Source organism: Rutilus rutilus (assembly GCF_951802725.1).
Source record: "Rutilus rutilus genome assembly, chromosome: 23".
Classification (NCBI taxonomy): domain Eukaryota; kingdom Metazoa; phylum Chordata; class Actinopteri; order Cypriniformes; family Leuciscidae; genus Rutilus; species Rutilus rutilus.
Window position 1 is genome coordinate 832,087 of NC_140233.1, and position 23,922 is coordinate 856,008.

Below are 23,922 nucleotides of genomic sequence, written 5' to 3' on the forward strand. Positions count from 1 at the left end.
GAGTTAGACCGGTTTCACAGAGAATACTGACGTCAGGAACTAAAGCCACACATAATCACACGTGAAGACTTAATCCAGCACACTTCTGTCAACAGCAGTGAATCTTGTGTTAGCATGTGTGCAGGTTTGTCTATAACTGTGAAGAATGGCATTTATTTTTTATTTATTTGTTTTTATTTACTCCTTTATTAAAATGATTTTGAAATCATTTATCCGTTTTTGAACCAAAAAACGTAAAAAAAAAAATAAAGGCACGGTTTCTCGTTTTTGCTTATTTCATTTCAAATTGGAAAAAAAAGTACACAGACCAACACTGAACAAGAGCTTTCATCTGACTTCATATGTGGAATATAATGCATATTGTTGTGAAACCTTTATGACACTTTTCTGATCCTTCATTGAAGAGCTCAGTTTGACAAGCTCTGGTTTCTGAGTGTTAAAGAGCAACACGTCTGATAATCGTGTGTGCGTGTGTGTGTGTGTGTGTGTGTGTCTCAGCAGCAGATGTCAGTGTTTCTCTTCCACTGAAATCACATTCATTCCTCAAATAGAAGAGCTGCAGAATTACACACTACACCAAGGGCGTAGATTTGGTTTGAACATTGGGGGGGGGGGTTGAAGTTTGGGTTCTGCATATTGTTCATGTGATCATGGTATAAATATTGGGGGGTTATCTCCCCCCAACCCCCCCACAAATTATGCCCCTGCACTACACACACACCAAACTGATATAGACACAAGGAACACATTTAATATGGGTTTGGAATATATATATATATATATATATAGATGAGGAATAGAACTGAGTAGATTTGAACTAAAACACTTGCACTGACACTCAGAATCACATGATGTTCAGTCTGAACTAGAGCAGATTGTGTTGGACTGTCCTGCTTTAATGATAGTTTATGGGTAACATAATTTATGGGGTTTTTGAAAACCTTTCCTGAGAACGTTTTAGATTTTCTATCAGATATTAAAATATTGTTGTAAGGAAATATAGTTAAATTATTGTATATGAAATAGACAGACAGTGTTTAATTTCTAAGGTGAGAGTGACTGATACTATTGAAACTTTGAGCTGGTTTAGAAACACAGTCTATTCGCAATGAAAGCGTTCAAACTGCAATATTAAACACACAGAACAACTGCAAAGAGTCCAATGTGTAAACGATATGATTTAGGCATTAAATCCAGCAGAAACTCCAGAACAATCTGCATATTTCTACATGCTCAGGACAGCCGTCAGTCCCTGAAGCTCACCGTCCGAGTCCAGCGTTTCTCCACTCTTACACACTCTTACGATCCCAGTAAAGCCAGTCCAGCGTTTCTCCACTCTTACACACTCTTACGATCCCAGTAAAGCCAGTCCAGCGTTTCTCCACTCTTACACACTCTCATGATCCCAGTAAAGCCAGTCTAGCATTTCTCCACTCTTACACACTCTTATGATCCCAGTAAAGCCAGTCCAGCGTTTCTCCACTCTTACACACTCTTATGATCCCAGTAAAGCCAGTCCAGCGTTTCTCCACTCTTACACACTCTCATGATCCCAGTAAAGCCAGTCTAGCATTTCTCCACTCTTACACACTCTTATGATCCCAGTAAAGCCAGTCCAGCGTTTCTCCACTTTACACACTCTTATGATCCCAGTAAAGCCAGTCTAGCGTTTCTCCACTTTACACACTCTTATGATCCCAGTAAAGCCAGTCCAGCGTTTCTCCACTTTACACACTCTTACGATCCCAGTAAAGCCAGTCCAGCGTTTCTCCACTCTTACACACTCTCATGATCCCAGTAAAGCCAGTCTAGCATTTCTCCACTCTTACACACTCTTATGATCCCAGTAAAGCCAGTCCAGCGTTTCTCCACTTTACACACTCTTATGATCCCAGTAAAGCCAGTCTAGCGTTTCTCCACTCTTACACACTCTTATGATCCCAGTAAAGCCAGTCCAGCGTTTCTCCACTTTACACACTCTTATGATCCCAGTAAAGCCAGTCCAGCGTTTCTCCACTCTTACACACTCTTATGATCCCAGTAAAGCCAGTCCAGCGTTTCTCCACTCTTACACACTCTTATGATCCCAGTAAAGCCAGTCCAGCGTTTCTCCACTCTTACACACTCTTATGATCCCAGTTAAGCCAGTCCAGCGTTTCTCCACTCTTACACACTCTTATGATCCCAGTAAAGCCAGTCCAGCGTTTCTCCACTCTTACACACTCTAATGATCCCAGTAAAGCCAGTCCAGCGTTTCTCCACTCTTATACACTCTTATGATCCCAGTAAAGCCAGTCCAGCGTTTCTCCACTTTACACACTCTTATGATCCCAGTAAAGCCAGTCCAGCGTTTCTCCACTTTACACACTCTTATGATCCCAGTAAAGCCAGTCCAGCGTTTCTCCACTCTTACACACTCTTATGATCCCAGTAAAGCCAGTCCAGCGTTTCTCCACTTTACACACTCTTATGATCCCAGTAAAGCCAGTCCAGCGTTTCTCCACTCTTACACACTCTTATGATCCCAGTAAAGCCAGTCCAGCGTTTCTCCACTCTTACACACTCTAATGATCCCAGTAAAGCCAGTCCAGCGTTTCTCCACTCTTATACACTCTTATGATCCCAGTAAAGCCAGTCCAGCGTTTCTCCACTTTACACACTCTTATGATCCCAGTAAAGCCAGTCCAGCGTTTCTCCACTTTACACACTCTTATGATCCCAGTAAAGCCAGTCCAGCATTTCTCCACTCTTACACACTCTAATGATCCCAGTAAAGCCAGTCCAGCGTTTCTCCACTCTTACACACTCTTATGATGCCAGTAAAGCCAGTCCAGCGTTTCTCCACTCTTACACACTCTTATGATCCCAGTAAAGCCAGTCCAGCGTTTCTCCACTCTTACACACTCTTATGATCCCAGTAAAGCCAGTCCAGCGTTTCTCCACTTTATACACTCTTATGATCCCAGTAAAGCCAGTCCAGCGTTTCTCCACTTTACACACTCTTTTGATCCCAGTAAAGCCAGTCCAGCGTTTCTCCACTTTACACACTCTTATGATGCCAGTAAAGCCAGTCCAGCGTTTCTCCACTCTTACACACTCTAATGATCCCAGTAAAGCCAGTCCAGCGTTTCTCCACTCTTCACACTCTTATGATCCCAGTAAAGCCAGTCCAGCGTTTCTCCACTTTACACACTCTTATGATCCCAGTAAAGCCAGTCCAGCGTTTCTCCACTCTTACACACTCTTATGATCCTAGTTAAGCCAGTCCAGCGTTTCTCCACTCTTACACACTCTAATGATCCCAGTAAAGCCAGTCCAGCGTTTCTCCACTTTACACACTCTTATGATCCCAGTAAAGCCAGTCCAGCGTTTCTCCACTCTTACACACTCTTATGATCCCAGTAAAGCCAGTCCAGCGTTTCTCCACTTTACACACTCTTATGATCCCAGTAAAGCCAGTCCAGCGTTTCTCCACTCTTACACACTCTTATGATCCCAGTAAAGCCAGTCCAGCGTTTCTCCACTCTTACACACTCTAATGATCCCAGTAAAGCCAGTCCAGCGTTTCTCCACTCTTATACACTCTTATGATCCCAGTAAAGCCAGTCCAGCGTTTCTCCACTTTACACACTCTTATGATCCCAGTAAAGCCAGTCCAGCGTTTCTCCACTTTACACACTCTTATGATCCCAGTAAAGCCAGTCCAGCATTTCTCCACTCTTACACACTCTAATGATCCCAGTAAAGCCAGTCCAGCGTTTCTCCACTCTTACACACTCTTATGATGCCAGTAAAGCCAGTCCAGCGTTTCTCCACTCTTACACACTCTTATGATCCCAGTAAAGCCAGTCCAGCGTTTCTCCACTCTTACACACTCTTATGATCCCAGTAAAGCCAGTCCAGCGTTTCTCCACTTTATACACTCTTATGATCCCAGTAAAGCCAGTCCAGCGTTTCTCCACTTTACACACTCTTATGATCCCAGTAAAGCCAGTCCAGCGTTTCTCCACTTTACACACTCTTATGATGCCAGTAAAGCCAGTCCAGCGTTTCTCCACTCTTACACACTCTAATGATCCCAGTAAAGCCAGTCCAGCGTTTCTCCACTCTTATACACTCTTATGATCCCAGTAAAGCCAGTCCAGCGTTTCTCCACTTTACACACTCTTATGATCCCAGTAAAGCCAGTCCAGCGTTTCTCCACTTTACACACTCTTATGATCCCAGTAAAGCCAGTCCAGCGTTTCTCCACTCTTACACACTCTTATGATCCCAGTTAAGCCAGTCCAGCGTTTCTCCACTTTACACACTCTTATGATCCCAGTAAAGCCAGTCCAGCGTTTCTCCACTCTTACACACTCTTATGATCCCAGTAAAGCCAGTCCAGCGTTTCTCCACTCTTACACACTCTTATGATCCCAGTTAAGCCAGTCCAGCGTTTCTCCACTCTTACACACTCTTATGATCCCAGTAAAGCCAGTCCAGCGTTTCTCCACTCTTACACACTCTAATGATCCCAGTAAAGCCAGTCCAGCGTTTCTCCACTCTTATACACTCTTATGATCCCAGTAAAGCCAGTCCAGCGTTTCTCCACTTTACACACTCTTATGATCCCAGTAAAGCCAGTCCAGCGTTTCTCCACTTTACACACTCTTATGATCCCAGTAAAGCCAGTCCAGCGTTTCTCCACTCTTACACACTCTTATGATCCCAGTTAAGCCAGTCCAGCGTTTCTCCACTCTTACACACTCTAATGATCCCAGTAAAGCCAGTCCAGCGTTTCTCCACTCTTATACACTCTTATGATCCCAGTAAAGCCAGTCCAGCGTTTCTCCACTTTACACACTCTTATGATCCCAGTAAAGCCAGTCCAGCGTTTCTCCACTTTACACACTCTTATGATCCCAGTAAAGCCAGTCCAGCGTTTCTCCACTCTTACACACTCTTATGATCCCAGTTAAGCCAGTCCAGCGTTTCTCCACTCTTACACACTCTTATGATCCCAGTAAAGCCAGTCCAGCGTTTCTCCACTCTTACACACTCTAATGATCCCAGTAAAGCCAGTCCAGCGTTTCTCCACTCTTATAAACTCTTATGATCCCAGTAAAGCCAGTCCAGCGTTTCTCCACTTTACACACTCCTATGATCCCAGTAAAGCCAGTCCAGCGTTTCTCCACTTTACACACTCTTATGATCCCAGTAAAGCCAGTCCAGCGTTTCTCCACTCTTACACACTCTTATGATCCCAGTAAAGCCAGTCCAGCGTTTCTCCACTTTACACACTCTTATGATCCCAGTAAAGCCAGTCCAGCGTTTCTCCACTTTACACACTCTTATCATCCCAGTAAAGCCAGTCCAGCGTTTCTCCACTTTACACACTCTTATGATCCCAGTAAAGCCAGTCCAGCGTTTCTCCACTTTACACACTCTTATGATCCCAGTAACGCCAGTCCAGCGTTTCTCCACTTTACACACTCTTATGATGCCAGTAAAGCCAGTCCAGCGTTTCTCCACTCTTACACACTCTTATGATCCCAGTAAAGCCAGTCCAGCGTTTCTCCACACTTACACACTCTTATGATCCCAGTAAAGCCAGTCCAGCGTTTCTCCACTTTACACACTCTTATGATCCCAGTAAAGCCAGTCCAGCGTTTCTCCACTTTACACACTCTTATGAGCCCAGTAAAGCCAGTCCAGCGTTTCTCCACTTTACACACTCTTATGATCCCAGTAAAGCCAGTCCAGCGTTTCTCCACTTTACACACTCTTATGATGCCAGTAAAGCCAGTCCAGCGTTTCTCCACTTTACACACTCTTATGATCCCAGTAAAGCCAGTCCAGCGTTTCTCCACTTTACACACTCTTATGATCCCAGTAAAGCCAGTCCAGCGTTTCTCCACTTTACACACTCTTATGATCCCAGTAAAGCCAGTCCAGCGTTTCTCCACTTTACACACTCTTATGATCCCAGTAAAGCCAGTCCAGCGTTTCTCCACTTTACACACTCTTATGATCCCAGTAAAGCCAGTCCAGCGTTTCTCCACTCTTACACACTCTTATGATCCCAGTAAAGCCAGTCCAGCGTTTCTCCACTTTACACACTCTTATGATGCCAGTAAAGCCAGTCCAGCGTTTCTCCACTCTTACACACTCTTATGATCCCAGTAAAGCCAGTCCAGCGTTTCTCCACTCTTACACACTCTTATGATCCCAGTAAAGCCAGTCCAGCGTTTCTCCACTTTACACACTCTTATGATGCCAGTAAAGCCAGTCCAGCGTTTCTCCACTTTACACACTCTTATGATCCCAGTAAAGCCAGTCCAGCGTTTCTCCACTTTACACACTCTTATGATCCCAGTAAAGCCAGTCCAGCGTTTCTCCACTTTACACACTCTTATGATCCCAGTAAAGCCAGTCCAGCGTTTCTCCACTTTACACACTCTTATGATCCCAGTAAAGCCAGTCCAGCGTTTCTCCACTCTTACACACTCTTATGATCCCAGTAAAGCCAGTCCAGCGTTTCTCCACTCTTACACACTCTTATGATCCCAGTAAAGCCAGTCCAGCGTTTCTCCACTTTACACACTCTTATGATCCCAGTAAAGCCAGTCCAGCGTTTCTCCACTTTACACACTCTTATGATCCCAGTAAAGCCAGTCCAGCGTTTCTCCACTTTACACACTCTTATGATCCCAGTAAAGCCAGTCCAGCGTTTCTCCACTCTTACACACTCTTATGATCCCAGTAAAGCCAGTCCAGCGTTTCTCCACTCTTACACACTCTTATGATCCCAGTAAAGCCAGTCCAGCGTTTCTCCACTTTACACACTCTTATGATCCCAGTAAAGCCAGTCCAGCGTTTCTCCACTTTACACACTCTTATGATCCCAGTAAAGCCAGTCCAGCGTTTCTCCACTTTACACACTCTTATGATCCCAGTAAAGCCAGTCCAGCGTTTCTCCACTTTACACACTCTTATGATCCCAGTAAAGCCAGTCCAGCGTTTCTCCACTTTACACACTCTTATGATCCCAGTAAAGCCAGTCCAGCGTTTCTCCACTTTACACACTCTTATGATCCCAGTAAAGCCAGTCCAGCGTTTCTCCACTTTACACACTCTTATGATCCCAGTAAAGCCAGTCCAGCGTTTCTCCACTTTACACACTCTTATGATCCCAGTAAAGCCAGTCCAGCGTTTCTCCACTCTTACACACTCTTATGATCCCAGTAAAGCCAGTCCAGCGTTTCTCCACTTTACACTCTCACTCTTATGATCCCAGTAAAGCCAGTCCAGCGTTTCTCCACTTTACACACTCTTATGATCCCAGTAAAGCCAGTCCAGCGTTTCTCCACTTTACACTCTCACTCTTATGATCCCAGTAAAGCCAGTCCAGCGTTTCTCCACTTTACACACTCTTATGATCCCAGTAAAGCCAGTCCAGCGTTTCTCCACTTTACACTCTCACTCTTATGATCCCAGTAAAGCCAGTCCAGCGTTTCTCCACTTTACACACTCTTATGATCCCAGTAAAGCCAGTCCAGCGTTTCTCCACTTTACACACTCTTATGATCCCAGTAAAGCCAGTCCAGCGTTTCTCCACTTTACACACTCTTATGATCCCAGTAAAGCCAGTCCAGCGTTTCTCCACTTTACACACTCTTATGATCCCAGTAAAGCCAGTCCAGCGTTTCTCCACTCTTACACACTCTTATGATCCCAGTAAAGCCAGTCCAGCGTTTCTCCACTTTACACTCTCACTCTTATGATCCCAGTAAAGCCAGTCCAGCGTTTCTCCACTTTACACACTCTTATGATCCCAGTAAAGCCAGTCCAGCGTTTCTCCACTTTACACTCTCACTCTTATGATCCCAGTAAAGCCAGTCCAGCGTTTCTCCACTTTACACACTCTTATGATCCCAGTAAAGCCAGTCCAGCGTTTCTCCACTCTTACACACTCTTATGATCCCAGTAAAGCCAGTCCAGCGTTTCTCCACTTTACACACTCTTATGATGCCAGTAAAGCCAGTCCAGCGTTTCTCCACTCTTACACACTCTTATGATCCCAGTAAAGCCAGTCCAGCGTTTCTCCACTCTTACACACTCTTATGATCCCAGTAAAGCCAGTCCAGCGTTTCTCCACTTTACACACTCTTATGATGCCAGTAAAGCCAGTCCAGCGTTTCTCCACTTTACACACTCTTATGATCCCAGTAAAGCCAGTCCAGCGTTTCTCCACTTTACACACTCTTATGATCCCAGTAAAGCCAGTCCAGCGTTTCTCCACTTTACACACTCTTATGATCCCAGTAAAGCCAGTCCAGCGTTTCTCCACTTTACACACTCTTATGATCCCAGTAAAGCCAGTCCAGCGTTTCTCCACTCTTACACACTCTTATGATCCCAGTAAAGCCAGTCCAGCGTTTCTCCACTCTTACACACTCTTATGATCCCAGTAAAGCCAGTCCAGCGTTTCTCCACTTTACACACTCTTATGATCCCAGTAAAGCCAGTCCAGCGTTTCTCCACTTTACACACTCTTATGATCCCAGTAAAGCCAGTCCAGCGTTTCTCCACTTTACACACTCTTATGATCCCAGTAAAGCCAGTCCAGCGTTTCTCCACTCTTACACACTCTTATGATCCCAGTAAAGCCAGTCCAGCGTTTCTCCACTCTTACACACTCTTATGATCCCAGTAAAGCCAGTCCAGCGTTTCTCCACTTTACACACTCTTATGATCCCAGTAAAGCCAGTCCAGCGTTTCTCCACTTTACACACTCTTATGATCCCAGTAAAGCCAGTCCAGCGTTTCTCCACTTTACACACTCTTATGATCCCAGTAAAGCCAGTCCAGCGTTTCTCCACTTTACACACTCTTATGATCCCAGTAAAGCCAGTCCAGCGTTTCTCCACTTTACACACTCTTATGATCCCAGTAAAGCCAGTCCAGCGTTTCTCCACTTTACACACTCTTATGATCCCAGTAAAGCCAGTCCAGCGTTTCTCCACTTTACACACTCTTATGATCCCAGTAAAGCCAGTCCAGCGTTTCTCCACTTTACACACTCTTATGATCCCAGTAAAGCCAGTCCAGCGTTTCTCCACTCTTACACACTCTTATGATCCCAGTAAAGCCAGTCCAGCGTTTCTCCACTTTACACTCTCACTCTTATGATCCCAGTAAAGCCAGTCCAGCGTTTCTCCACTTTACACACTCTTATGATCCCAGTAAAGCCAGTCCAGCGTTTCTCCACTTTACACTCTCACTCTTATGATCCCAGTAAAGCCAGTCCAGCGTTTCTCCACTTTACACACTCTTATGATCCCAGTAAAGCCAGTCCAGCGTTTCTCCACTTTACACTCTCACTCTTATGATCCCAGTAAAGCCAGTCCAGCGTTTCTCCACTTTACACACTCTTATGATCCCAGTAAAGCCAGTCCAGCGTTTCTCCACTCTTACACACTCTTATGATCCCAGTAAAGCCAGTCCAGCGTTTCTCCACTTTACACTCTCACTCTTATGATCCCAGTAAAGCCAGTCCAGCGTTTCTCCACTTTACACACTCTTATGATCCCAGTAAAGCCAGTCCAGCGTTTCTCCACTTTACACTCTCACTCTTATGATCCCAGTAAAGCCAGTCCAGCGTTTCTCCACTTTACACACTCTTATGATCCCAGTAAAGCCAGTCCAGCGTTTCTCCACTTTACACTCTCACTCTTATGATCCCAGTAAAGCCAGTCCAGCGTTTCTCCACTTTACACACTCTTATGATCCCAGTAAAGCCAGTCCAGCGTTTCTCCACTTTACACACTCTTATGATCCCAGTAAAGCCAGTCCAGCGTTTCTCCACTTTACACACTCTTATGATCCCAGTAAAGCCAGTCCAGCGTTTCTCCACTTTACACACTCTTATGATCCCAGTAAAGCCAGTCCAGCGTTTCTCCACTCTTACACACTCTTATGATCCCAGTAAAGCCAGTCCAGCGTTTCTCCACTTTACACTCTCACTCTTATGATCCCAGTAAAGCCAGTCCAGCGTTTCTCCACTTTACACACTCTTATGATCCCAGTAAAGCCAGTCCAGCGTTTCTCCACTTTACACTCTCACTCTTATGATCCCAGTAAAGCCAGTCCAGCGTTTCTCCACTTTACACACTCTTATGATCCCAGTAAAGCCAGTCCAGCGTTTCTCCACTTTACACTCTCACTCTTATGATCCCAGTAAAGCCAGTCCAGCGTTTCTCCACTTTACACACTCTTATGATCCCAGTAAAGCCAGTCCAGCGTTTCTCCACTTTACACACTCTTATGATCCCAGTAAAGCCAGTCCAGCGTTTCTCCACTTTACACACTCTTATGATCCCAGTTAAGCCAGTCCGCCCCTGGAGTAGGGTATAAACGGAGGTCGGAGCCAGCTGCAAATGGGTGGGTTAGCAGCAAGTGGGCTGTACAAACTTCCAGAGGATTTTGATTGGTTTATTTAGTATCACCTGTGTTGTAGTAGCTATTGGTTTATGCTCCACAGTTGGTGGCTGTAATGTGTAAGTTTTGTTGCGATCCATCAGAAAACAAAGAAGAAAACCGCTTTCACATGTCAGCGTGCCGTTGAGATGAAGGGGTAAGCTTGTTGTACAGTTTTTAGTTTTGTAAAAAAGCATTGTAAGTTCTGAAAAAGACCATTTCATAATGGAGTTTGTACACTGTTTTTAGTCTTGATTTATTAAAACAGAATAAGGGTAAAGTGTATCCAAATAAATTTCTGTAGTTTTTTTAGTAGCACACAAATTACAAAATCTGTAACGTGCATGACAAGATCTTTTCTGCATTCCATTTCTACAATTTGCTCTCCAGATTATGGATTCTGAAGACCATAATAAGGTATTGTGGCAGTGTAATTTTTGTACGTTTTAGGACTGCATTGATTTTCAAATTGTAAATGTCTTAAACGTTTTTTAAATGGATTTGATATTAGAATACAACTCCTAACTTAATTGTACAATGCATGCAATTCTTTTAAAACTTGTTTTCATTGTAGTTATGCTTTTTTATGCGTAATCCACAATGTAATGTAATGTAATTGAAACATTTGTTTTAATATCATAATTATTTTATAAAATGTATTACTCATAACAATCAGTGAAATAAATGTGAAACGCATGTTATTGTGTTTTAGGTTCACTTATCAGTGAAAGATGTGCATGAGCTGTTGTAGCTGGTATTGTCAGCTTTTTATATTTTGCTGATATTTTTTGGTCAAATTAAAAATGAATGGATAATTTTATCACTTTTTTTTTTATTTTAATCCTCTTTCAGAAGAAGAAGAATGCTCTGCACTCCCTGAAACCTATGGGAAGAAAAAAAAACTGAACTTGCATATGAAAGTAAGAACTTTGATATGAAACAAAATACATATACTATGCTGGGTTTCGAAATATGTAACTATAATATTGGTCAGCTAATTTTAAATTACTTAATTTTAGCAGACCAAACCCCAGTTGTGCCGTCTGTTTTTAGCAAGGTATGCATAATCAATTTTAATGATGATTTAAAATGTGTATCATAGAACATTTTAATCCACTTATATTTTTCTTTAAGGATGAGCTGTTAAAAGACGATGAGCCTCCATCATGCTTCATCTTCAATGTAGTTGAATAATGTTATATAATGTGCTTTTTAACATTTTTTAACAGTCTGTGCTAACTGTTGCTATCTTTTCAGTTATCAGGAGCGTTGCTGAAGAGCATACTTCTTGAAGTTGTTCTTCAAGAAGGAGATGCTGCCTACATGCCCCTGTCATTGGCTTGCTCAAGGTTCAGGGACATAGTTGGGGATGACAATTTCAAGAATCAGGCACACTTCTTATGGCTAGAAAGTAAATATTGACATTAAAAAATAAAACGCATAACAAGAACATCATTGATAACATCAATGTTCATTTTTTTTCCACCTCACCTACAAACAGCTCTTCTGGAGGATGTACTCAATCTCCACTTGTTTGGAGTGTGGGTTTGAGTACAGATGCTGCACACCTGGTACGTTTTGTGTAAATTGGTGATGAATAAACTAGTTGTTAGTCTAAAGGAAAACTAAAAATCTAATTTACTTATGTCATCCCTTGGAGTTTAAAAGTTCTGGACACCATTCACTTGCATGGCATGGACCTACAGAGCTGAGAAATTATTCTTAATGTTTGTAAATGTTCAATGTCAACTATAAACCCTAGTTCTTATTGTGCTTCTTGTGTATCCACCAGGTTATGCTGGGAAGGGAAAGCAAGGCAAGCTCCAGGGCATTTATTCAGAAACCTTCCACCCTGGATTTTGCAGTTTTCACTGCATGCAGATCAGTTCTAATGAGCTGATATAGTGTCCTTACAAATAAATAAAAAAAGACTAAAAATAATAAAATAAAATAAACACTTTTGCAATCAGTTCTGAGTGACTTGTACATGGTTTTATTCATTGAAAAAAAATAAAAAAAATAATCCACCCTGAGATTTAAATGTAATATATGTGTAACACGTTCAGAAGAACATTAGTCTGCTATTTAAAAAAATGATGCAGTAAAGATGGATAACTTTTTTTATTTTCATTACTGTCGCTATTTCCTGCCATACTCATTTCCTCTCCCCCTCCTCTCCCCCTCCCCTCTCCCCTCTCCCCCTCCCCTCTCCCCTCTCCCCTCTCCCCCTCCCCTCTCCCCTCTCCCCTCTCCCCTCTCCCCTCTCCCCCTCCCCTCTCCCCCTCCCCTCTCCCCTCTCCCCTCTCCCCTCTCCCCTCTCCCCCTCCCCTCTCCCCCTCCCCTCTCCCCCTCCCCTCTCCCCCTCCCCTCTCCCCTCTCCCCTTACCAGAACCAGGAAGTACTCTTTTTCATTTATGGAGTCGGATGAAATATCGAGTTAATACATGTGAAAAAATATTTATTGCATTTAATCTTCTTGTGTTGTGAAAAGGAAAGACAAGTACGCAGAGAAACCTTCCCCGTATTATTGGAAACCCTCACTGGACCAATAGACGGGCTTACACAAGTCATGAGTTTAAAGTCATGTTCAGTTAAAAAGACAAAATGATGCTATCCTTCAACATGTTTAAGGGCAAGTTCACAGATTTTCAACCCGTTTTGTATTTTTTTGCAACGTTGGTAATATATGTAAATGAACAATGTTTACTCTTTCTCTGAGGTACAAGTACTGAGATATCCCTGTTTATTAGTCAGGAAAACTGTCATTCTAACCTTCCCTTTAAGACACTAGCCTGGTTTCACAGACAAGGCTTAAGATAGTCCCAGACTGAAACGCATGTTTGAACTGTCTTAAAGCAATTATATCTTACAATATTTCAGTGCCGTCATTTTGTCTCAAGATAAGCACCAGTCTTTCTTTTTCTGAAGCACGTTTAAACGAGTCAGTGTTTTTATATCGGAAGTCTCCTCGTACATTATCATGTTAACTTCCTAAAGCAGTGGTTCTCAATCTTCAGTGTGAGTCCCCGTAGTGTCGCTTTACGGCCCCAAAACAGTTCATGAGACACAACCGCCTTGCACTTCATTTTAATTAAAGCAAAAGCATATTAAATTATACATTTAATTATACAATGTTGGAACATCAATTCTGTTGCTTGGTTGTTAGCATTTTTTCTATGATGTTTGATTTCACTATTTATGATAAATTCTATATTTCATAAAATGGAACAAATTGTCACAAAACAGTTTTGACCGTTAGAAATTGCATTGTGTTGAAAATGTTTAGGAAAAGAGCAACAAAACAACAGTAGCAGTTTCCTTTACACCATTGTGGCGTTAAACCACCGGTTATGAAGAAATTATGCTTTTAATGTAATTCAAACTTTAAAAATGCATTAAACATAAAAAAAAAAAGTCAAAGTCCTTGAACATGGAAATTACACAAACTTTGGAAGTTTATTTAAATTTAATTCTGGAAGTAAGCCAATTTTAATTATTTCCTCACAAAGATAAACATTTTCTCGTATACCAACCCAGTCTCTTACAACTGCGCATCTACACCACGAGTTTAATACCGTTTTCATCTGGCGCAGTATTTACACGCCAAGCCACATTTTGCGTTCATATATAGGCTACGCAAAACCCTCCCGGTAAACTTCCATTGAAGCAAAGTGCGTATGCATTGCACGCAGAAATTATAGTCAACGTCATCGTCCCGCCGCTTCAATCGTACGAAGATTCATGATGTTATCTCGTGCAGAAACAATTATATATCTGTCTGCTTTATTCAATCTGCTCTCTGCTTTAGTCTTTTTGTCTTGTGTTTAATATTACACGCATTTTTGTTTGTGATTGTATTTGGAATGGTAAAAGTATTTAAGAATAAGAATAAGAATAAGAATGTACATTGCCCTGATATTTAGTCCTTCGCTGCTCCAGGAAACATCCACTACCGCTTGGAAACCAGTCAAATGTTGAAACATTATTCAGGCCCTCGTCCATTGAGATCCCCCTCGCTGCAGACTGTAGCGCGGTGACGTCACGTATTTGCGTCACGTATGTGTTAACACGCATGCGCAAGTATGACGTATCGTCTGTTTATATGACGCACGTGTTAACTGCGCCTGTACAGTGGACCTCAGATTCCAGATGATCGAGAGCCTTTATATGGACGCCAACATCCAAGATGAGCTTGATGTTATATCACCACTTCACTTTATTTCCCAGAAGAGCAAAACACCACTTACAGTGTACAAAATGGTGTGCTACTTAGAAAATTATTGTAACAATATTGCACATGATTATTTTTGTAGAAATGATCATTCTTTCTAAATGTGATGTAAACTGTCCTGTGACTGAATAAACAGAAGCGAATGATGAAGTAAGCTATGTGTCCTCTTTCTTTTGTGAAATAACGGTAAACCACTTTATTTTTGTGTGGCTAATGTGCAGTCTTGAGACAAATTAATATTCATTATGATCAATGTATCACTTTTTACTGTAAACCTGTGGTAAAACATCGATGCTTGGGTTTCAAATAAACAACAGAAATGCAGCAAGCGGCCGCTTTTATCATGTGCGTTTTGCGATCTCGTTGTTTCCAGTGATTAGTTTTCTGATGAAACATCCGTTAGTTGGTGAAATGGTGTGTGTGTGTGTGTGTGTGTGTGTGTGTGATGTTGTTCCAGAGAGGTGTGTTACAGGTGTGTTTTAGTGAAGCGCTGTGGAGCTTCAGGCCCGACGGTGGAAACACGGCTAATGTAACGATCAACTTAATAAACTATTTTAAATGTCAAACATAACTGAACATTAAACATGAACAGATGTTTCCCTTTACTCAAACACTTTCAATATTTACTCTCCAATTCCAGCTATATGCAAAGCATGCTGGGAACTAACAATGGTGTCTCTATATAAAACCGTATAATTGAGCTAATTCTCTTGAAATTAATAGGTAGCCTTTTTTCTTTAATTTGATCAGCTTAGGTTCCTCAATTCAAGCCTCAAAAATGTGCATGTTTCCTTAAAAAATTGTGAAATGTTCTCTATTTTCTATACCACATTAAACCAAAGATTTCTAAAATATACACTTTTTATTATCACCTAAATAGTTTTTTAATGAAAATTACAAGACCCTTGATTTATTCATCGCCGCCATCTTGGCCCCCCTCCCCCAGAAGCGTCTGCTCTCGCCGCGGTGTTTACACCACAGTGACGTTACATCGCCGCCGTCTCAAGTCAGGCTAAAAGTTCTAACCAGAACAACAAACAAACAACTACTAAAGATCTAATTATCATTTGCTCTTAGTGTAAATAGTCACTCCATTTTAAAAATATTTCACATAGTTACAACATTCCTTTTCTTTAAGTCTTCACTACACAGAACTGTTGGACATTAACACTGTTATTTAAAAACACAAAGCTCAATAAACACAAGAGCTTGCTAACGTTATAATGTTTCCCTGATCTGTGTTCCTCCCATTCAGGGCTTGACATTAACTTTTTTCCTCACTAGCCAATGTGGCTAGTGGTTTTCCAAAGTTACTAGCCACACAGCATTTTTACTAGCCACATTTTTGTTGTTGTGAAATTACCTGATAAAAGTGGACTCTGGCGTGCTAAAATTTACTTGAACTAGATTTACAACCCTTTTAAATGTAAAACCATTGTTACATCCACCCAAATCAAGACTACATAAATATATAACAATACAGGTCATTATCATTAGCTCTGATAAGGTTGTGTGTAAAGCTCCTTTTTTAAAATAAAACCATGTATTATGTATTATATGTTGCCACATTGCTCCACCGGCATACGACATAACTCCAGCAGGGCAGCTAGCTGTCTCTTCGATTCTTTGTTGTCGGTCACTAGCGACAATACTCATTAGGGCTGTCAAAATTGCTCAAAAATGACCTTCGAATATTCCCTCTAAAAAAAAACACATAGCTTATCTTCGAACTATTCGAACATCTGGTTGCACATTTTGTCAATGACGCGCATTACGTCAATAACAGGACAAATCAATACAAAGAGACATAACTACTTGTATAGGTAGTTTATTTAAGTTTAAACATATTTGACAACGTATTACCTACACGAAAACAAGTAAATCAACTAATGGCCAAGACCGCAGACGTCACTCACTCGCAGGCACTCTTTCTCTCTCTCGCCCTCACCCTCAGCACCAAACGCGAATAGAGCGTCTGACGCGAGTGTAAAGCCTTGTTTATACTTTCGCCTGGCTCCGCAGCGCGAGTCTCCGCAGACTGCGCGCGCACCTCCCCAAACGGACGAGGCGTTTATACTTGACGCGCTCGCCGTTGTACTATTCTTTGAAACGACAGGGGGCGACTCGAGTAATTGTCCTCTAAACCTTCAGGAATCAGCAGTGAGAAGAAGAAAGCTATATACACGTGACATTGTTTATTTTAGTACACCGCCACCAACACCACAAAAATAATCGTGTAAAACCCAGTAAACCCTGAGATTATTACTCGTGACAATAAAACAAAATATATGGATATGAGAATGTGTATAAAACATAACTAAATTAACTATCTCTTACATATTTTCTAATTTCACTAAACATTTCATTAAGTTTCGTGAACATTTTTATTAAACATGGCCCTTTATGTTCTTTAAAAATACTTTTTATGCTATTGTATGCTCATTTTTAAAATGTAAGCAACTCATTTAGACGTGCAAACTGGGTGCCAGTGTGGTGAGAAGTTCGAGCTCGGCCAGATTCGGTTCGAAGTCGTTCATCTTCGGATGCGGCGCCGCGCGCGTTGTTACAAAATCTGCCGTGCACACCGCCAGGCGAAATGGGCCCTTGCGCACCCAACGCGCGCGACCGCCCACTCCGCGATGACGTCATTTTTACCGCGCGCACCTTCGCGCTCGTGCGGACGCGTCGAGTATAACCCAGGCTTAAAGCCTGTTTTATACTTCTGCGTCGAACTGCCGCCGTAGCTACGTCGTAGGCTGTGTGTAGCGCGCGTACCCTTCGGCGTACCCTGACGTGCACCTCTCCAAAAATGTAACAACGCGTCAATTCTACGCGGACACAAGCGCTGTGATTGGTCTGCCAGAACCCCTCCCTCGGGGTTTCATGCTCCCCAGGTGCGCGTCAACGCGGACAACGACACAGAAGTATAAATTAAAACCAACACGTTGCCTACGGCGTATAGGCTCCGGCGTATGTCCGACGCAGAAGTATAATGAGGCCTTAAGGCCTCATTATACTTCTGCGTCGGACATACGCCGGAGCCTATACGCCGTAGGCAACGTGTTGGTTTTAATTTATACTTCTGTGTCGTTGTCCGCGTTGACGCGCACCTGGGGAGCATGAAACCCCGAGGGAGGGGTTCTGGCAGACCAATCACAGCGCTTGTGTCCGCGTAGAATTGACGCGTTGTTACATTTTTGGAGAGGTGCACGTCAGGGTACGCCGAAGGGTACGCGCGCTACACACAGCCTACGACGTAGCTACGGCGGCAGTTCGACGCAGAAGTATAAAACAGGCTTTATAGACGCGTTTACGCGTGTCTGGAGGTCTTGCGGCATGAATGAGGCGTCACGCGCTCTGTGCAGTTTAAATGAACAACAACAATAAGCAAATGTTGAGTGCTGATCAAGAGTTTTGTGCAAGCAATTTAAGGTCGCGACTCTTATAGGCTATAGCAGGCTTCATTCAGTGATTGAAACAAATATTATTAACATTAATTGAAGTTTTACAGTATATAGAACCGACATTGAACGCTCCGAGTGAGCTGTGCTGTGGTAAACATGGAACTTTTCCTTGACATGAAACGGTAAATATTCAAACCAGTGGAAGCCTGCAGTGCATGAAACTGCTGTATCTACCTTATATTCATGCAATATCTATTCAGTCAGTAGCCTACACTTCAGAAATGTTTCTGTTTAACGTTAAATAAAATGATCCCTCAGGCAGCGCGCCCACTCGCAAAGCAGACAGCCGCGCCTGGCGCCTCTGCTACCGCGGGCGTTTTTCCACATTCGAATATTAATTTTCACCTTCGAAATTCTGTTTTTTAAAACTATTCGAATATATATTCGAATTTAGAATATTCGTTGACAGCCATATGGGATTTGTAGTGTCGTAGTGTCACACTTATTTCAGATGCCTTTTGAAAAGACTACAATTATTCAACCTGCCAAAGTGGCTAGTTGGAGTGACTGTGTTACCCGCCACGAGCAAAATCCACCCGCATTTGGCGGGTTGGCGGGTGTTAATGTCAAGCCCTGCTCCCATTAACCGTCTGACCAGTAACTCTACTGGGTTATGATCTGTTACACACGCCCCTTTAAAACACAGCAGATCAAAGTGAAAGTGAAACGGCACAATCGCTTTTGTAACTTAACTTACAGCGATCAAACGACTCCTGTTTCTTCTGTTTATTGTAATCTTCTGCTAAAACTGATTCAGAATGATCTATCAGGTCCTCCTCAACTATAATGACAAGAAGAATAAACCATTAGATGTGGCGGATTCATTAGAAAAGTTTGAGAAAACCACCGTCCTAGAACTGAAGAAGAAATTCAAAGAGAAGAATCCTGGAGCTGCTGGTGAGTAAAATATTTATTAACTCTCCAGTGATAACACAGAGCAATGACATGTCTTTTCTTTTTCTTTTGGCAATAATGCATTTAAACTGCACTAAATAAATAAAATTAGCATTATTTGTTCATTAACAGCATTTGTTGTTTAAGGGGTGTTTGTAAGTGTATGCATTGTGTCAACATTTGAGCTGTTCCTCATATGTTATTAATGTTTTTCTTCTGTCAGACCCAGATGACATACGGGTGTTTTTTTTAAAAGATCCACTCGAAGACGATCAATCACGTCTTATAAAATCAGACATTTATCTGTTCTTCTCTTTGTGTTGAAAATGCCCGGCAGTGGAGGAGGACCAGGTATGACTCGTGCTTTCATATGCTGAAACTTGAGACATCAGATCATTGCTTATTTGTTTTAAAGTAGGTTTGATGTTTTGTTTTTATCATAAGATAAATATTAAGAATCACATATCGTGTAATTTTACATCCTGTGCATGTCAAAGAAATGCCATCATTTATTATTCACATTGACACACATACACGTGTATGAAGAATAATGATATTTATTTTGCATCAACATTAACGACTTGATGTCTTATTTTTAACTTATTTATAAATTGCCTCTCATAGACCCAAACCCACCAGGAGGAATTCCCAGGTCTGAATCCATGGAAAGAATATATTATCGAACAATGAACAACCCGAATTAAGGAAAATCTTGTCAAACGCAATAAAATCAAGGGTCTGTGATTTGTAAATTCTCTTGAACCTTTATCTAACTGATAAAAGTACAAATAATGTCCAATGTTTTTTTTTTTTTTTTTTTTTTGTGCACAAACACATTTTGGTTGGGATGGAGGCAAAACAAAAGTGAAAAGTTTATATAATATCCAAGTTAAACTCTTCTGAAACGGTCCACAATGAGCAGGTGAACTGGTAATAAGTGTAACATTTCATATTCTTAAATTTTTACAATTGTACTGATCTATCAGAGTGGCTGTATATATAAATGAACTAAATTAATAACTAATTAATTTTACAACTGAACTGAATCAACAAACTTAAGCTGGACTGACAATATTTTCGTCTACTGTACAGCAGAAACTAACTCTGTTGCATTATTTTCCTGTTATCTCTGTAAAGCTGCTTTGAAACTCTCTGTATTGTGTTCAGTGCTATAGAAATAAAGGAGACTTGAGGGGAGCATCCACCAAAGCTCGGTCTTTGCAAGCAAAGTTTCAAATTTCACTGAATTTTTAAACAATGAAAAAAATCTAATTTCTCAATGCAAGATTGTGTCTTTCACCATCTACCATACATGATATTGTGAAAAGATTCAGGCAATCCAGATAAATCTGTCGAGTAAGGGTAAGGCTGGAGACCTCTGTTGAATGTATAACCAGTATAACTGACCACACAAACATATACGCAAGTGTGTGATGAATGTGAAAAAACAGGATTAATTGTTTTTGTCATCTAGACTACAGTTGAACGAGATCAGTCCTGTTTCCTGTGGAGGAATAATGTAATCTATAATGTCGTATTAATGCCATAGTTCTTTAAACTTGGCCTGTAAACCAGTCTTAATGATATGCTGTAGTTTTACTGTCATGATGGAAATTAGATGAAGCCATTGCTCAGCAAAACACAGTTATATACAGTATAAATTCAGAAATACATAGACTGATCTATAACTATCAGCTAATTCAAAGGAGAGAAACAAACCCTTAAATATTAAAATCTTCTTCCAAAAATAAAAGGAGAGCTATTTTCACATATAATAAGTGAAACAATATTAAGAATGGTATCATAAAGAAAATATGTTTCTAAAATGAATGAAAGAGGCATTTATTTAACGCTTTCATGTTTACTACTGTCAACAGCACCAGTGCGCTCAACCAGATGCATGATGGGATTGAATGGACTGATCTTCATACTCATTGGTTCAGTTCAAGCACAGGTCAGACTCTTTAACTAGACTGATGCCGGGCTAAAGACCAGACCAGACTAAAGACCGGCATTTTTTAGGAATCTTACTGGAGTCTCGGCGCGCTCCCGTCGTCTCGATCGTTAAATGTGAGGTGATAATCTGCAGTCGGCGACCCGATTTATGCCCGTCTTTCTCTAGTCTTTCATATCAAACATGTTTGATATTATCGCAAGTCTTAGCGTAGTCATAGTGACGTAAAACAATCAACAACCAATAAATTCGTTCTCAGAAAACCGTAAACAGGACTTTCTAAAGCCATTTGTCACCCCCCGCAATGCTGAGACCCTTGCTGTGAGTATTGTCCATTCTCTGTATTCTATAGTAGATATGTATCTTTTCTTGTATTATGTACCCTCGAATATTCACTGTGAAACACTTGTTCATAATTTCAACACAGCATTTAAAATTATACCCTTTCAAGACATTTAGTTCAAACTATTGTTCTCATCATATGATATAGATTCATAACCCCCATATACAGTCATGTGAAAAAGTTAGGTCATCCCATTAAATAGTCAACTCTTTATTAAGAAATGTTCACATAACAATGTCTAATTTGATTTTTTTCATTCCTGGAAAAGAAAGTGATTTATTGTAATTAAACAATATAAATTAACATATTTTTACTCATCAAACAAAAAATATGCATAAAAAATGCCTATTTTAATGGAGGAAAAAATTAGGGCCCCTAATAACTAGTGATACCCCCCTTTGTTGAAATTACTTCAGTGAGGTGAAATGGTGGAATGGCTGATGTCAAAGTCCTTTGATATCTTTTTAAATCCTTTTCCACACTCATAAGCAGTGTGGGGAAAATATTTGGGGTGTCCTAATTTATTCCTCCTCAAAAATTGCATTCTTTTAAAATTACATTTCACAGAGAGTCTTAAAAAGGCCTTCCTTATTTTTAAATAGTTTAGTTAAATCACTGGGTCCTTCAGTATTGTTCAAATTGTTATTACATGTCCATATGTTGAAAAATAGACAGGCTTTCATGGTGTCCTATTTTTTCACATGACTGTATGGTTGCCTTTATATAATTTAATAATAATGATAATTTATTAATTATTTTAATTATTATTTAATGATGATAATAACATAATTTGGACAGTGACTCCCAGCCCCTGCAGAACACCATCACTGCACTGAGCAGCTCCTTTAGCGATAGACTGCTTCACCCCAAATGGTCCTTCCTTCCTGCTGCAGTCAGACTGTTTCACACTAGCACTGCTCCTTGTAGACCACACACACACCAAGGACTCAGTTTAATATTGGTCATATATTGTTTATATTATTATTATAATTATTTATTCTTTTTTTAACTATCCACTGTGCTGCTGCAACACTGAGAATTTCCCCACTGTGGGAATGTAAGGTCTATCTTATCTTAACTTATCTGATATACCACCACTGTAGGCCTACCTTCAGAAATATTTTGGATCATGCAACATAATGTGATACATGTTGATATCTAACTGTAGCTGCTTCTCCTCCATTTTTGTTAAATCACAGCTGAGCATGATAGGAGGAATTTGGTGGGAATAAAAAGCTAAAATAATCTAGTTGTAGTCTTGTAAAAAGTGTCACTACAAGATTCAGTGTTTGTAAAATCTTTAGTCTGAGACTAAAAACTGTGAACCCAAGTCTTTAGATGTGAGCTGAATAATCTAAATCTTTTCAAAGTCTTTTCTAAATCTTTTCAAAGTCTTTAGGTGTGTTTCAAACATCTCCTGTGTGTTTCTTATTCATTCTGTACGGCTGAATCATCAGAGACTGGCGAAGGCTTTACACGGGTTTAAAATGTAAATCTGTTGACTGAAATATGAATCTCACTCAAACATGAGTTTGTGTTCAGAAATGACCTTTACAATACAAGCTACAAAACCCCAGGGTGAGGAAACGAGTTCGACCGGTCTCTAATCTGGAACATCTTCATGCTAGAACAGACTCTGTTCTGTCCATACTAGTGAACCTGATGAAGCACTGACCATATTTCACATTCCTGAAAGAGCAGGCCAAACCTTTACTGAGTAATCCTCCATTACAGTCTTGACTAAAAACATTCAGTTCATTTGACACACACTGAGCCTATAATGGTCATATTCATGTTTAATGTAGATCATCTAATAATCCATGATCATAACACTAACTCTACCTGGTAATGTTACAGTATTTCACAATAGAAAAAGTCATGTCACCCTGTAGTCCAAGGCTGGTTGCCGCTGGAAGAGGTGTTAGTGAGGCCAGCAGGGGGTGCTCACCCTGTGGTCTGTGTGGGTCCTAACACCCCAGTGTAGTGACGGGGACACTATACTGTCAAAGAGCACCGTCCTTCGGATGAGACGTTAAACCGAGGTCCTGACTCTCTGTGGTCATTCAAAATCCCAGGATGTCCTTCGAAAAAGAGTAGGGGTGTAACCCTGACCAAATCTGCCCCTTGGCCTCTGTCCATCATGGCCTCCTAATCATCCCCATATACTGATTGGCTTCATCACTGTCTCCTCTCCACCAGTAAGCTGGTGTGTGGTGGGCGTTCTGGCGCAATATGGCTGCCGTCGCATCATCCAAGTGGATGCTGCACATTGGTGGTGGTTGAGGAGATTCCCCCATCTATGTAAAGTGCTTTGAGTACCTAGAAAAGCGCTATATAAATGTAATGAATTATTATTATTATTATTATTATTATTATTATTATTGTGATCAGACAGACATTAACAGACAGCTGGCACATGGCAGGATGACAATCAGTCTACATCTACATCCTTGGAGGCAGTTTTTCCATGGAAACAGTCCTGCGAATTCCCTTACTAGATGAGTTTGGGTCTATGAAAGAGGAAAACATGTAAAGACATCAGTCATAAATGCTGTCCTTTTGCTCATATATTATA

The 23,922-nt window shown here is 41.1% G+C and overlaps 2 protein-coding genes and 2 long non-coding RNA genes across 5 annotated transcripts in view; 2 read left to right on the plus strand and 2 right to left on the minus strand.

Moving 5' to 3' along the window:
• The window catches only part of LOC311283512 (E3 ubiquitin-protein ligase RNF19B-like), a 320,725-nt gene that overhangs the window by 67,318 nt on the left and 229,485 nt on the right, over positions 1-23,922 (minus strand). The window lies entirely within an intron of this gene.
• LOC311283408 lies at positions 11,610-12,430 on the plus strand. The gene is made up of 2 exons (XR_014626056.1): positions 11,610-12,032; positions 12,254-12,430. It is a non-coding gene; the product is annotated as an uncharacterized lncRNA (long non-coding RNA).
• Positions 18,799-20,276, plus strand: LOC311282502. Its single transcript, XR_014625950.1, has 3 exons — positions 18,799-19,053; positions 19,274-19,401; positions 19,675-20,276. It is a non-coding gene; the product is annotated as an uncharacterized lncRNA (long non-coding RNA).
• The window catches only part of LOC311282856 (uncharacterized protein), a 35,425-nt gene continuing 34,629 nt past the window's right edge, over positions 23,127-23,922 (minus strand). Inside the window, exons 4-5 of one of the 2 annotated variants that reach the window (XM_084396922.1) lie at positions 23,755-23,857; positions 23,127-23,677 (exon numbers count right to left, since the gene is read on the minus strand). In XM_084396922.1, coding sequence (XP_084253048.1) covers positions 23,790-23,857 — 68 coding nt within the window. In that variant the 3' untranslated portion in view covers positions 23,127-23,677; positions 23,755-23,789. Of the gene's footprint in view, positions 23,858-23,922 lie in introns of both variants that reach the window. The other variant, XM_084396921.1, reaches the window with a different exon arrangement.